Source organism: Dipodomys spectabilis, unplaced genomic scaffold, assembly GCF_019054845.1.
Source record: "Dipodomys spectabilis isolate Male_0828 unplaced genomic scaffold, ASM1905484v1 ptg000039l, whole genome shotgun sequence".
NCBI lineage: Eukaryota > Metazoa > Chordata > Mammalia > Rodentia > Heteromyidae > Dipodomys > Dipodomys spectabilis.
Window position 1 is genome coordinate 10,971,284 of NW_024870716.1, and position 13,815 is coordinate 10,985,098.

The following is a 13,815-nucleotide window of genomic DNA, read 5'->3' on the forward strand; positions in this document are numbered from 1 at the left end:
AAAAAACTAAAGAAATGTACTCTTTACCTGACTTATATAACTGTAACCCCTCTATACATCATCTTTATAATGAAAAAATTTAAAAATCTAATAAAACATTCAGTATGTACTATCTGGGAAATGAACCATGTATCTTATGGGCAGGGATAAGATGGGGAATCTGGGCAGAAAGCAAAGTAAGAATGACATTGTCCAAAAAAGAAATGTAGTCATTATCTGACTTATGAAATGGTAACGCTGAATAATAAGGAAATTATAAAAAAAAATAATGAAATTATATGAAAAAAATAACAAAAATGGGTAGGGACAGGAGGAAGAAACTGGGGGAAAGTGGAAGAATGAGCAATATTGTCAAAAAAGGACATGTACTCATCTGATATATGAAATGGTATAATACTTGTTATACCATAGTATACCATGTTATTGTTATACCTCTGTATAACACCTTAATAATAACAATAAAATTATGTTAAAATTTTTCAAAGATGGGCCTCATTGCTATAATCCTAGCTACTCCGTAGGCTTGAAATCTGAAAATCTTAGTTCAAGGCCAGCCCTAGTAGGATAGTCTATGAGTATCTTATCTCTAATAAACTACTAAACACAACCCAAAACCTTGGGCTGGGGATGTGGCTTAATGGCAGAGTTCTTGCCTAGAAGCCCTAGATTCGATTATTCTGTACTACATAAACAGAAAAACTCAGAAGTGGTGCTGTGGCTTAAGTGATAAGAGTGCTAGCCTTGAGCAAAAGAAGCTCAAGGACAGTATCCAAGCCCAGAGTTCAAGCCCCAGGACTAGCAAAACAAAAACAAACCAAAACAACAACAACAAAAAACCTGAAGTTTAGCTGTGGCTCAAGTGTTAGAGCTCTAGCATTGAACAAAAGAAGCTTAGGGATGGTGCCCGGCCCTGAGTTCAAGTCCCAGAACCAATACCAAAATAATAATAAATTAATTAATTAAAAGAACAAAAATTCCCACCCAACATTGGTGGCTCAAGCTTATAATCCTGAGGATTATAATAGCTACTGTAGTAGCAGGGATTCTCAGGAGGCTGAGATCTGATGATCAAGGTTCACAGCCACCCTGTGAACAAAAATCCAAGAGAATCTGATCTCCAATTAACCAACAAAAAGCTGGAAGTAAAGGTGTGGTTCAAGTGGTATAGTGCCAGTCTTGAACAATAAAGCCAACAGAGAGTGCAAGGCTCTGAGTTTAAGCCCAGGACTTGAAGTAGAGGCATACGCACAAAAGAAAATTTACAGATTCCTGTGATCCATTCTAAGATGGATTTGGGATGCAACCCAAGACTGTAATTCTGCTTTATTACCAGTCCATTGGAAATTTGCTGGTGTAGCAATAATTTCAGGTTGACGTTGTGGTGAGGGATGAACTGAGTTTTGTCCCCTCTATATCCTATCTTCCCATGCCTGGTAATAAAGCTGGATCTAGAGCTATGTGGGCTTGTTGTTTTTTTCAAAGTCAACCAGAATTGTCTTCTTTTAGAAAAGTCCACTTGTTTTTGGCTTACCTCCCATCTTTACAAGAAATTTGCTTTCTTGCCTGGTGGATCATACCTGAGCTACACCGGAGGATCTGAGGATTGAAGTCTGAAAGTAGCTGAAGCAGAAAATTCTGTATAACTCTGATCTCCACAAACCAGCCAAAAGCTAGAAGTGAGGGTATGGCTCAAGTGGTAGGGCACCAGCCTTCAGTGGAAAAATCCTAAGAGAGAGCATGAGGCCTTGAGTTCAAGTTCTAGTACTGGCACCAAACCAAAAAAACATTGCATTAAAGGAAAATTCTACTCCTTCTGTTTAAATTAATCCTGGCTGGTTTTTATTGTAAAGTGTACTTTTCCTTTGAATGCCTGTTTGGCCCTTCTTATAAAAAAGGAAATGCCCTGTCTTTATGTTTCACATTTTTTTTTTTTTTTTTTTTGTCGGTCGTGGGGCTTGAACTCTGGGCCTGGGTGCTGTCCCTCAGCACTTCAGCTCAAGGCGAGCGCTCTACCACTTGAGCTACAGCGCCACTTCCGGTTTTCTGGTGTTTATTGGAGATAGGAGTCTCAAGGTCTCTCCTGCCCGGGCTGGCTTTGAACCGCGATCCTCAGATCTCAGCTTCCTGAGTAGCTAGGATTACAGGCGTGAGCCACCAGCGCCCGGCTATGTTTCACATTTTTAAGCTTTGGCAGGCAGACACTATTAATTTGTTTGTTTATTTAAGAACTTAGAAAGCTTTCTCTCTGGGCTGGGAAGGTGGCTCAGTGGTAGAGCGCTTGCCTTGCATGCATGAGGCCCTGGGTTTGATTCCTCAGCACCACATAAGCAAAAAGAAAAAAAAGCCAGAAGTGGTGCTGTGGCTCAAGTGGTAGAGCTCTAGCCTAGAGCTGAAGAGCTGAGGGCCAGCGCTCAGGCCTAGAGCTCAGGCCCCACGACTGGACCCAGAAAAGAAAGAAAGAAAGAAAGAAAGCTTTCTCTCCCAGCTCCCTCTCTTTTCTATCTTTCTTTTGTAGCTTAATAACCCAGACTCAACTTCAGATGTGCCTTTGATTGGACTCAATTGGCTTCTGAGGTTTAATGCTCTCTCTTTCTCTTCCAAACCCTCTTAAGATGGGGCAGGAGGGATGAGATCAATGTATTGCAAAACCCATGGCTCAGAGACCCTGCTCAGGACTCACCCCAGACACAGGAGAAGACTTTTCTTCTCATCAGGGAAAGACTTTTGCAAGCCAGAAATCCATTCCTAGTTGGACAGCTGACCCACTGTCTCCATGGTTAATGGAAACTTTGTGTGGGCTGCAGTGAAAATTGGGTTAAATGTTTCCAAGTGTAGCCAAAGCACACTCTTGAACCCTGAAACGTGATCTGGGCACTGGTGGCTCAAGCCTGTCATCCTAGGACCATCCTAGGAGGCCAAGATTGAAGGATGGAGGTACGAAGCCCGATGGGCAGGAAAGTCTGAGACTCATATCTCCAATGAACTAGAAAAGAAAAAATCCCAAAGTGGAACTGTGGCTCAAGTGGTAGACTATCAGCTTTGAGCAAAAAAGCTCAGGGGCAGCACTCAGACCCTGAGGTCAAGCCCCAGGACTGGCACATAACAAAGCCCCCCCCCCCCAAAAAAAAAAGACAAGGGCTGGGAATGTGGCACAGTGGTAGAGTGCTCACCTAGCATGCATGAAACCCAAGGTTTGATTCCTCAGTACCACATACACAGAAAAAGCAAGACAGTGCCCAGGCCCTGAGTTCAAGTCACAGGACTGGCAAAAAAAAAAAAAAAAAAACAAAGTAAATACAAAAGCAGATAATGCAAACATTAGTCTAAGGTGCGTTAGTACAAATGTAACTAGTAAGCTTTTAACTGTATTAACTATAATGGCCATCATGAAAATTAAGAGAGCCAGTACTGATATCTCACACCTATCCTGTAATCTACTCAAGAGGCTGAAATCTGAGGATACAGTTAACTAGCAGAAAGCTAAAAGGGGAAGTGTGACTCAAATAATAGACGAGCCATGAGCAAAAAGCTAAGCAAGAGCTCAGAGGTCCCAAGTATCAGCACAAAAAGAAAAGAAAAAGAAAAAAGGAAAGTAGGAACTCCCTCTGGTGAGGAAGATTCTGTTTCTCTCCCTTTCCCATTCTAATGAAGCCAAAGACCACCAAAGCCCAGGACACAGGCTATCATGAGCACCAGAGGAGATGACACAAGCAGAAGATGACACAAGCAGAAGAAGGCTCCTTTTTCTTTTTCTGTTAGTCATAGTACCTGAACTCTGGGCCTGGGCGCTATCCCTGAGATCTTCAGCTCAAGGCTAGCACTCTACCACTTGAGTCACAGTGCCAGGTGGAGCTTTTTCTGCTTATGTGGTGCTGAGGTATCGAACCCAGGGCCTCATGCATGCAAGGCAACTACTCTACCTTCCTAGCCCTGTTTGTTGGTTTTTTGGGTGCTGGTACTGGAGCTTGAGCTCAGGGCATTGTGCTCTAACTTGGCTTTGTCACTCAAGACTGGTGCTGTATCAGTTGAGCAACAGCTCTACTTCCTGCTTTTTGCTGATTAATTGGAGATAAGAGTCTCTCAAAAATGGCCTCTATACTGTAGTCAACCACATCATGTATGTAAACACATGCCAAGCTGCTGGCAGTTACTCACGCCTGTAATCCTAGCTACTCAGGAGGCTGAAATCTGAGGATCTCAGTTCAAAGCCAGTCCAGCTAGGAAAGGCCAGGAGACTCTTATCTCCAATTAACCACCAGAAAACCGGAAGTAGCACTGTGGCTCAAGTGGTAGAGGGCTAACCTTGAGTGAAATAAGTTCAGAGACAGTGCCCAGGCCTGGAATTCAAGCCCCACAACCAACAAAAATAAACAAGTGTATGCCTTTATGTGTGTTTACCTGGGAAGATGTATTTGGGGTTTAAGATCTATATATGAGAAAACATGCATCCTTGTCTTCAGGGGCTTGAATTACTTTGTTCATCATTCCTCCATTTTCCCGCAAGTGACATAATTTCTTCCTAATGGATACATGAAATTCCTTTGTGTGTGTGTGTGTGTGTGTGTGTGTGTGTGTGTTGTTTTTCTATACATATTATATTTCATTTTACATATACATAAATATAATACATATCTAACATATACGATATATATCATATATAACAACATATATATGATTACATAACATATATATATTATATGATCTATCTATCTATCTATCTGTTGTTGTTTTTGTTCAGGTACTGGGGCTTGAACTCAAGGCCTAGGCACTGTCCCTGAGCTTTTTTGCTCTAGACTAGCACTCTACCACGTGAGCCACATCTCCCCTTCCAGCTTTTTGGGTGTTAATTGAAGATAGGCGTCTCAGCAAAATTCCTTCCTGGGCTGACTTCCAACAGCAATCCTCAGATCTCAGCCTCCTGAGTAACTAGTTAGGATTTCTGGTGTGAGCTACTGGTGCCCAGCTACTATGGGGTTTTTGTTGTTTGTTTTGGTTTGGTTTCCATTCATTTATTGTGGGGCATTTGGCTTGGCTATTGTAATCTGGGCTACAGTGAACAGTGGGCAGGTGCTTTTGTTTGTCCTGACAAACCCTGCACAGCTTCCTGTCATGAGGGCTGTGTGTTTAATTGTTTTTAGGGAGCAGCTCCCATTGTCATGTATTCAGCAAGCAACATGCTCTTTCTCCTCACCCCCACGCCCTTCACCCCACAGCCTTCTGGCTCCAGCAGATGCCTTCAGTCCTGGAGCAGATGCCTTCAGTGGACTTCATAGCTCCATGGGGCCCCACCCTGCACCACTCTCATGCTAGCTCCACTTTCCTAGGTTTGCTGTGGAATTTGTCCTCCAATGACAAACTCAAGAATCTCATGATAACAGAAGCCTTGCTCACTCTAACCGAGAATACCATCATCCCCTTCTCCGGGTGGCCTGAAGGAGATTACCCCAAATCAAATGGCCTGCTGGATTTTGATATATTCTACAATGTCACTGGATGCTTAAGGTAAAGCCATCCCATCTCCCCTAACCCCTGGAAGTCCATGAGAAGTCTGCCTTTCAGTCTTTCCTCTAACCATTATAAGATAATGTTTTTCAAGAATTTGAGTTGGGCCTTTTTTGACAAAAGACATGATTACCACTACAGTATTTTATCTGCCTTACAGTTATTTCCTCTGAAACATAACTTTTCTTGCCACAACTGTCTTTTAAGTTTTTCTGAAATATATTACAAATCTCATTGTGCTATTATTAAAACCATATGATATTTACGAAGATATTTCAAAACTGACCTTCAAACTCCATTTTGCTGTTTTATTCTATGTATAATAAATTCTTGTTTCAGGGGCTGGGAAGATGACTCTGTGGTTGGATGCTTGCCTTGCATGCATCAGGCCCTGGGTTCGATTCCTTAGCACCACATAAGCAGAAAAGGCCAGAAGTGGCATTGTGGCTCAAGTGGTAGAGCGCTAGCCTTGAGCTGAAGAGCTTAGGGATAGCACTCAGGCCTCGAGTTCAAACTTCACAACGAACATAAATAAATAAAATAAAAAAATAATTCTTGTTTCAATAATAATAAAGTTTTTTTTTAATTTTTTTGGGGGGTCTGGTCGTGGGACCTGAACTCTGGGCCTGGGCGCTATCCCTCAGCTCTTCAGCTCAAGGCTAGCACTCTACCACTTGAGCCACAGTGCCACTTCCGGCTTTTTTCTTTTTGCTTATGTGGTGCTGAGGAATCGAACCCAGGGCCTCAGGCACACAAGGCAAGCACTCTACCACTGAGCCACCTTCCCAGCCCTAAAAAGATATTTTTTAATGCCATTGAATTTTCTACTATTCACCAAAATGCAAATACAGTACACATCAGTTACTACTCTATATAAATCATTCTTTCTGTGTGTGTGTGTGTGTGTGTGTGTGTGTGTGTGTGTGTGTGAGTGCACACATTCTAGTACTGGGTCTTGAACTGAGGGCACTCTGTTTTCCATTCAGGGCTGGTGTTCTACCACTTGTGCCAGACCTCCACTTCCAGCTTTTTGCTGGATAATTGATTTTAAGATTGTCATGGACTCAATCTACCCAGGATCCTCAGATCTCAATCTCCTGAGTAGCTTGGTGTGAGCCACTGGAAACTTGCTAATGATATTTCCTTTTTTTTAAATCTCTGATTTTATTGATGTTAGTTTCTTCCTTCCTTCTTTTGGTCAAATTTGCTAGAAGTTATCCATTTGATTTTGTTTTTAAAGACGAGCTTTTTGTTTCATTGATTCTTTGTATATTGATTCTTTGTTCAGTCTCTATTTTATTAACATCTGCCCAAATCTTTCTTTCAGTCTGTTAACTCTTGGTTTGGCTTGTTAATACTTTTCTAGAAGTTTGGGGTGCATAATTAGATCATTTGTTTGGGAACTCTATTATGTTTTGGCGTTTTTGTGTGTTTTGTTTTGTTTTGTTTTTTGGTCCTGGGGCTTGAACTGAGGGCCTGAGCACTGTCTCTGAGCTTCTTCTGCTTAAGACAAATACTCTACCAGTTGAGCCACAGCTCCACTTCCAGACTTTTCTGAGTAGTTTATTGGAAATGACAGTCTCAGGGACTTTCCTGCCCAGGTTGGCCTCAAACCATGATCTTCAGATCTCAGCCTCCTGACTAGCTAGGATTACAGGCGTGAGCCATCAGCACCAGCTTGCTTTTGCTTTTTGATGTAGACATTCATAACTGCCTTTGCTGTGTCCTAAAGGTTCTGGGCCATTGTGTTTTTGTTTTCATTCGATTTCCAGAAACTTTTTTATTTCTCCTTTAGGTCTTCAATGATGGCTGCTTAAAGTCAGATGTCTAAAGGATGGCTTCTCCTTCCTGCTTTGGGGAGTCACTTGCTAGTAATCTACTCATCCAGTAGGGTTTAGTCTTTCAGCAATTTTACTATTTTTGGTTTTCTTTTATAGGTAAGATTCCTTTAAGTGTTGTTGTAGGAGTCAGAAATTTCTTTAGCTTTTGTTTATCATGGAAGTTTTTTTTTTTCTCCTCAATTGTGAAGTATAGGTTCACTGGGTATATTAATCTAAATTGAGAATTATGATCTTCAGGGCTTAGATTATGTCTGTCCTTTTCCTCCTTGAATATAGAATTTGCTACTATCTAGAAGTAAAGTTCTGTTTCAAATGGTAGAGTGCCAGCCTTGAGGAGAAAAGGCTAATAAGCAAGACTATGAGGCCCAGAGTTCAAGCACAAGTACACACACACACACACACACACACACACACACACACACACAAATTGCTATTATACTAATGGGCTTACCATTGTATATCTTTTCTTGTCTTCTCCTTTGTAGCTTTCAATATTCTTTCTTTTGTATATTTAGTGCTTTAACTATACTATATCTAAAGGTGTTTCTCTGATCTTGCCTGTTTGGTGTTCTGCAAACCTCCTCTGCATGGGTTGCCCTCTCTTCAAGGCTTGGGAACTTTTCTGCTAATTTATTGGATAGACTTGCCATACCTTTAATCTTCTCCCTCGGTGCCCATGAATTATTGTTTAGTGTTTTGATGAAATCCAACAAGTATTATAATCTTGTAAATTACATTCATAATTTATAGTGTGTTTTCAATGTTTTCTCCTTTTTAAAAATTTTCTTTTTTCATTTTTATTGTAAAGGTGATGTACAAAGGAGTTACAGTTATATAACTCAGGTAATTAGTTCCTTCCTTCCTTCTTTCCTTTCTTCCTCTCTCTCTTTCTTCCTCTCTTTCTTTCTGTCTGTCTTTCTCTCTCTCTTTCTTTCTTCCTTTGTTCCTTCTTTCTTTCTTCTTTCTTACTTTCTGCCAGTCCTGGAGCTTGAACTCAGAGCCTGGGCACTGTCACTGAACTTCTTTTTTTCAAGGCTGGCACTCTACCTCTTGAGCCATGGTGCCATTTCCAGTATTTTCTGTTTATATGATACTGAGGAATCAAACCCAGGGCTTCATGCATGCTAGGAAAGCACTCTACCACTAAGCCATATTCCCAGCCCTCAGTTTGATTTTTTTCCTCCAAGATTTCTATATCTTCATTAAATTCCTCTTTCATATCCTCATTGTTTTCTTTTCTAATCCAATATTCTTTTTTGGTTTTGTGTTGTTGGTGGTGATGGTCATGTGGCTTGAACTCTGGGCCTGGGCACTATCCTTCAATTCTTCAGCTCAATGAGAGCGCTCTAATACTTGAGCCACAGTGCAACTTCCAGTTTTCTGAGTGGTTTATTAGCCATAGGAGTCTCATGGAGACTCCTACCCAGGCTGGCTTTGAACAGTGATCCTCAGCTCTCAGCCTCCTGAGTAGCTAGGATTGCAGGCATGGGTCACCAACATCCAGTGAAATATTCTTTCTTGTTGTTATAAAAGAGAGATGTACAGAGAGTTTACAGTTTTATGAGTGAAGTTATGAATGTATTTCTTTAAGGACAGTGTCATCCCTTCTTTCACTCTTGCATTGTTTTCTTTATTTCATCAGTGGATTGCTTGAATTCTCTTTGAGCTCAATTTTTTGTGTCTTCTTGCAATTTATTCAGGTTTACATATCGCTTCTCATTTCATTAGTCATTTTTATCATTGTATCAAGCCCATTGTTTGAACTTTCTTCTTTACTATCACTTCAGTCATTTATGGTGAAGTTGTTGGCTCTGTGTGTGTGTGTGTGTGTGTGTGTGTGTGTGTGTGTGTGTGTGTGTGTGTGTGTGTGTGTGTGTTGGTCATGGCCTCACATTCTTGTTTAGCTTTCTCAGACTCACTCTTGCACACTTGCTTATTATCTCAAGGCTAGCATTCTACCGCTTGAGCCACACTTCTGCTTCCAACATTTTGCTAAACGATTGGGATAAGAATCTCTTGGAGTGTGGCTGGGAAGGTGGCTCAGTGGTAGAGCGCTTGCCTTGCATGCGTGAGGCCCTGGGTTTGATTCCTCAGCACCACATAAGCAAAAAGAAAAAAGCCAGAAGTGGCGCTGTGGCTCAAGTGGTAGAGTGCTAGCCTTGAGCTGAAGAGCTGAGGGACAGTGCCCAAGCCCAGAGTTCAGGCCCCACGACTGGACCCAAAAAAAAAAAAAAAAAGAATCTCTTGGAGGGGCTGGGTAGGTGGCTCAGTGGTAGAGCACTTGCCTTGCATGCCTGAGGCCCTGGGTTCGATTCCTCAGCACCACATAAGCAAAAATTAAAAAAAAAGAATCTCTTGGAGGAAGTGGCACTGTAGCTCAAGCGGTAGAGTGCTTGCCTTGAGCTGAAGAGTTGGACAGCACCCAAGCCCAGAGTTCAAGCCCCATGACCGACAAAAAAAAAAAAAAAAGAACCTCTTGAAGTTTCGGTCGAGGGGCCTGGCTTCATACCACCATCCTCACCTCTCAGCCTCCTGAATAGGATTACAGATGTCAGTCCCCAGCCCCCAACTCATAGTTCATAGGAATTTGTTACCTGTAAAGAATGCATTTGGTTTTCATAAAGATTCCCTTCAGTCTGGAGTTTGTCTTTGCTGATGTGGCTATGTACACTATGTAATTCTTCCTATCCATGAACATGGGAAATCTCGCCATCATCTAGTATCTTTAATTTCTTTCTTCTGTGTTTGCTGGATTTATAGAAGTCTTTAGTATGTTTGATTATAAAAAATGCCTAAATTTATATTTCCTTGAGGCTGTTGTGAATGCAGTTCTTTTCCTGATTTCTTTCTCAGCCTGTTTACTTTAAGTCTGGAATTTCTACCAAAGATGTGTTATTTCTCCTTTAGTCCTCTAAATCATTCTTTTATCCTTCTGCCCTGGTCTTTTTTCTTCTCTTAAAGGACAGGAGATAGAAGAAACTCAAAGGTAAGAAATTAAAATTCCCTTCAGCAGGTACTTCAGTAGATAAGTCCTAGTCCTTGGGGAATAGAGTCAGCTCCATCTGACTAGAGAATAGAAAAAAATGCTTGCCCCAAGAGCAGTGAGATTCAGAGTTTTGGAAAACACTTCAGGCCAAACACAAATGTGTCTAGGCAACCTGAGCTAACAGCCTCACTCTTTCATTGAAGAAATTAAGCCCCACAGCCTATCCTTCCATTATAAACCATTTATCTTTGTGAAGTTGAGATCGGGAGTTAGTCCAGTGGGTCTGGACCACAGTTAGGCCTTGATTCCTGCTCTTGTCCAACCCCTTCATTATCCATTGTGTGCTTACTAAATGCCTACTATTGGCCAAATACTGTTTAATTTCTGCAGTTTCAAAGGAGATTGAGATCTGTCATTGCCCTGGAGGGATTCCGGTTTTAGTAGAAGAGACCTTACCTGGAGAGGTAATGACTGCATTTGATGAGACATGTAAAAGAAGTTGGCGTCTCAGGGCTGCCAGACTGTCATTGCTTGAGGAACTGGAAAACTTCTGGAGAAAGTCACCTGGAAGAGCTTAAATTGGAAGTGAGATTTTATAAACTTGTGTTTTATGGCACCAGAAGTCTTTTTCCAAAAATTTCAAGATTATCTTCATAGTCAAAACTACTTCTTAAAAAACAAAACCAAACAAAAAGTCAGTGAGTGGCTAGGAATGGGGCTTAGTGGTAGAGTGTTTGCCTAGCATGCATGAAACCCTGGGTTCAATCCTCAGTACCACATACACAGAAAAAGCCAGAAGGACTGCTGTGGCTCAAGCAATAGAGTTCTAGCCTTTAGGAAAATAGGTACAGGGACAGTGTCCAGACCAAGAGTTCAAGCCCCAGGATTGGCAAAAAGAAGAATTATAGATTATTGTATTCTGGGTGCTAGGGATCAAGCCCAGCTTTTTTAACACTGAGCTACACCCCAAGTGTCAAATATCTAAAAACAAGGATTATTATTAAGAATTGAGTTCAGTTGATGAAAGACAACTGAGAACTGTCACTGGTCTGCACTTGCCAGTCTGTGCCCAGCCGGCACTGATGGCACATCCCTGGGATCCTAACTGCTCAAGAGGCTGAGATCTGAGAATCACAACCACCGTTTGAAGTCAGTCTGAGCAGACACATCCAAGAAAACCCTATATCCATTTAACCAGCAAAAAGCTGGAAGTGGAGGTGTGTCTCAAGTGGTACTGCTGTCTGCCATCCAGCCCCACCATGAGCCTGCAGTCTGGAGTGAAGAGTCCTGCCTCCCTTTCTTCTACAAGCCAGCAGCAGAGGATGCATTCGAGATCATTACTATCTAAAGATTGGACTACTGTCCTCCAAAAGATACTTTGGGGCATGAGAGTTTCATTATAATGGGGTGGAGGGAAAAAAGGGTACCTGTAAGCCAGACAGAGCAGAGGCTGCTGGGAGGTGACTGGGATCTAGGGACATCTAAGAGTCTATGGGGTCCAGGAAGGGGACCCAGGCAAAAGTTAGTGCAAGAACTAACTCCTTTACAAAGAAAGCTGGCAGCAACGCCATCACTTCATATTACTATTTGATGATGGCGATGGTAAATATGTTATGGAATAATTTCATAATATGATAATATCTGAATTTCAATACATGGTATTACCTTCATTTTGAGATAAAATCTTGATATTGCAATATTGTATATGTTCGTTTCAGGTTATATGTTGGCATATTCAGGGTACAGTCAAAATGTTCTGAAATCTGCTTCAGCAATGGTAAACTTTCTTGTTTGAATATTAAAATGCCATGATGGGAATATTGAGATGAGAAAATAAGACAGATTGTTGAAAACAAGAGAAGGGGTCTTAATGCTCAATGTTTGGGGAAAAGGAAATATGAGTGTACCAATTGGAGATGTGCTGGAATTACAAAACAACAAATGGGGTACAGAACTGTCCTCGTCACAAAATATTGTTATAGAACATCTATAGAATATCATGTAAATCAATATTTTTCACTGAAATGTACTGCTTCATGTGTTTTTAAAATAAACTATTAAATTTTATTTCTCCTGTTATCTTTTCCATTTCCTGATTTAAGCTATAAGAAAACTGAAGGTTACATGCAGAACATGTGACTTACGATGTCTTTTTGTTTGGACAGCTCTGGTCTTGCCTGTTGCTTCATGACACCAAAAGTTATCTATATAAATTGGTTAATAGGCTCCTGAGAGAGTTTGATGTAAATTACAACAGAATGAAACTGATCAGGATTATCAGGATTATTTGTTTTAGCCCTTTTCAAGCTCTCAATTGAACAGTCACAGCAGCATGTTGAATTTGTTTAAAAGGACCCTGCCCCTATAATTTTTTCATTTAGTGAAGCCTTTGAGAGTTAATTGCTGAATTCTTTTTATGCTTTTTTATTGTAAAAACTGTGTACAGAGGGGTTACTGTTACATGAGTAAGGTAATGAGTGGAGATTCAACATATGCACCCTTAATAGCAGTGCTGAGTGAGTTGATAGTCCCTGAACCAAGGGGAAATGAAACTGTGCCCAAAGTTATTACAATATCTGGCTGTGCATTGTTATTGTTATACTTTTTTAGTGATGCTGCCTATAACCTAACTGGTTCCCATATGTTGCCTTCAATCAGTTCTTGCCCTAGCAATTGCTCTGTTTTTGGGGTGTGTACCACTGGCATCTTTGTTACAAGTTAAGTGTATTGTGAGTGTGATACATACTGGAAGGGTGAAGCTTGTGATATTCCAGTGGCAGCAGCCCAGATCATGGCCAGAGAAAAGTGTGTGTCTGCAATGATCATTGGCAAGGTCCCCATTGCTCTTTGCATGTTCCTTCCACAGAGTCCTACTGGATTTGGCTGAACGTTAAACCTTTCAGCCCTTCTGTAGCTAGGGCTTCACATAAAGCAGGTTTGCATGGGAAACTTTTGTGGGTAATTGGTTGATATACCTTAACTATGTTTTTTTTTTTCCAAATGGACTTGAATTGCAATTTAGAAAGGAGCATAGGTAATATCAGAGCTCTAGCAAGGGATTCTCTCCAGAGACAGGGACACCGTCTGGCCTTGTAAGAAAATGTCTTTAATGTGTGGAGGCAGAATTGAAACAAATGATAGCAATATCACAGATAAATTACGGGCTTTCAACATATGCAAGTCAGTCTTAGAGGACAACTCCCATTGTTCTTGGACCTGGTCAGCATTTGCTATGGAGAGACTTTCGTTACCTATATGGAGCTGGACCAGAGAGATGTAACGATCCTAATACCTGGATATTCTGCAATGTATGTGTCTACGAGCAGCAGGCAGGAATATCATATATCATCCAACACCTAGCTTTGTCCAGAAATGAAAGGAACTAGTATACCAGGTGGATGCAGCCACATGAGTGTGTAGGATGAAATACCAAATTCCATTTATGTTCATAGGGGTTATAAAGCATTAGCAGGCCATGGGGATGGA

General features: G+C 41.2%; 1 protein-coding gene and 1 pseudogene across 1 annotated transcript in view; both read left to right on the top strand.

Annotated features, from left to right (window-relative positions):
- The window catches only part of LOC122106226 (plakophilin-2-like), a 29,597-nt gene extending 18,559 nt beyond the window's left edge, over positions 1-11,038 (top strand). The window contains exons 4-5 of the mRNA XM_042677518.1: positions 5,325-5,502; positions 10,720-11,038. Coding sequence (XP_042533452.1) covers positions 5,325-5,502; positions 10,720-10,735 — 194 coding nt within the window. The 3' untranslated portion in view covers positions 10,736-11,038. The remainder of the gene's footprint in view (positions 1-5,324; positions 5,503-10,719) is intronic.
- A 1,764-nt stretch (positions 11,039-12,802) lies between these two features.
- On the top strand, positions 12,803-13,735 carry LOC122106354 (annotated as a pseudogene).
- The last annotated feature ends 80 nt before the right edge of the window (positions 13,736-13,815 follow it).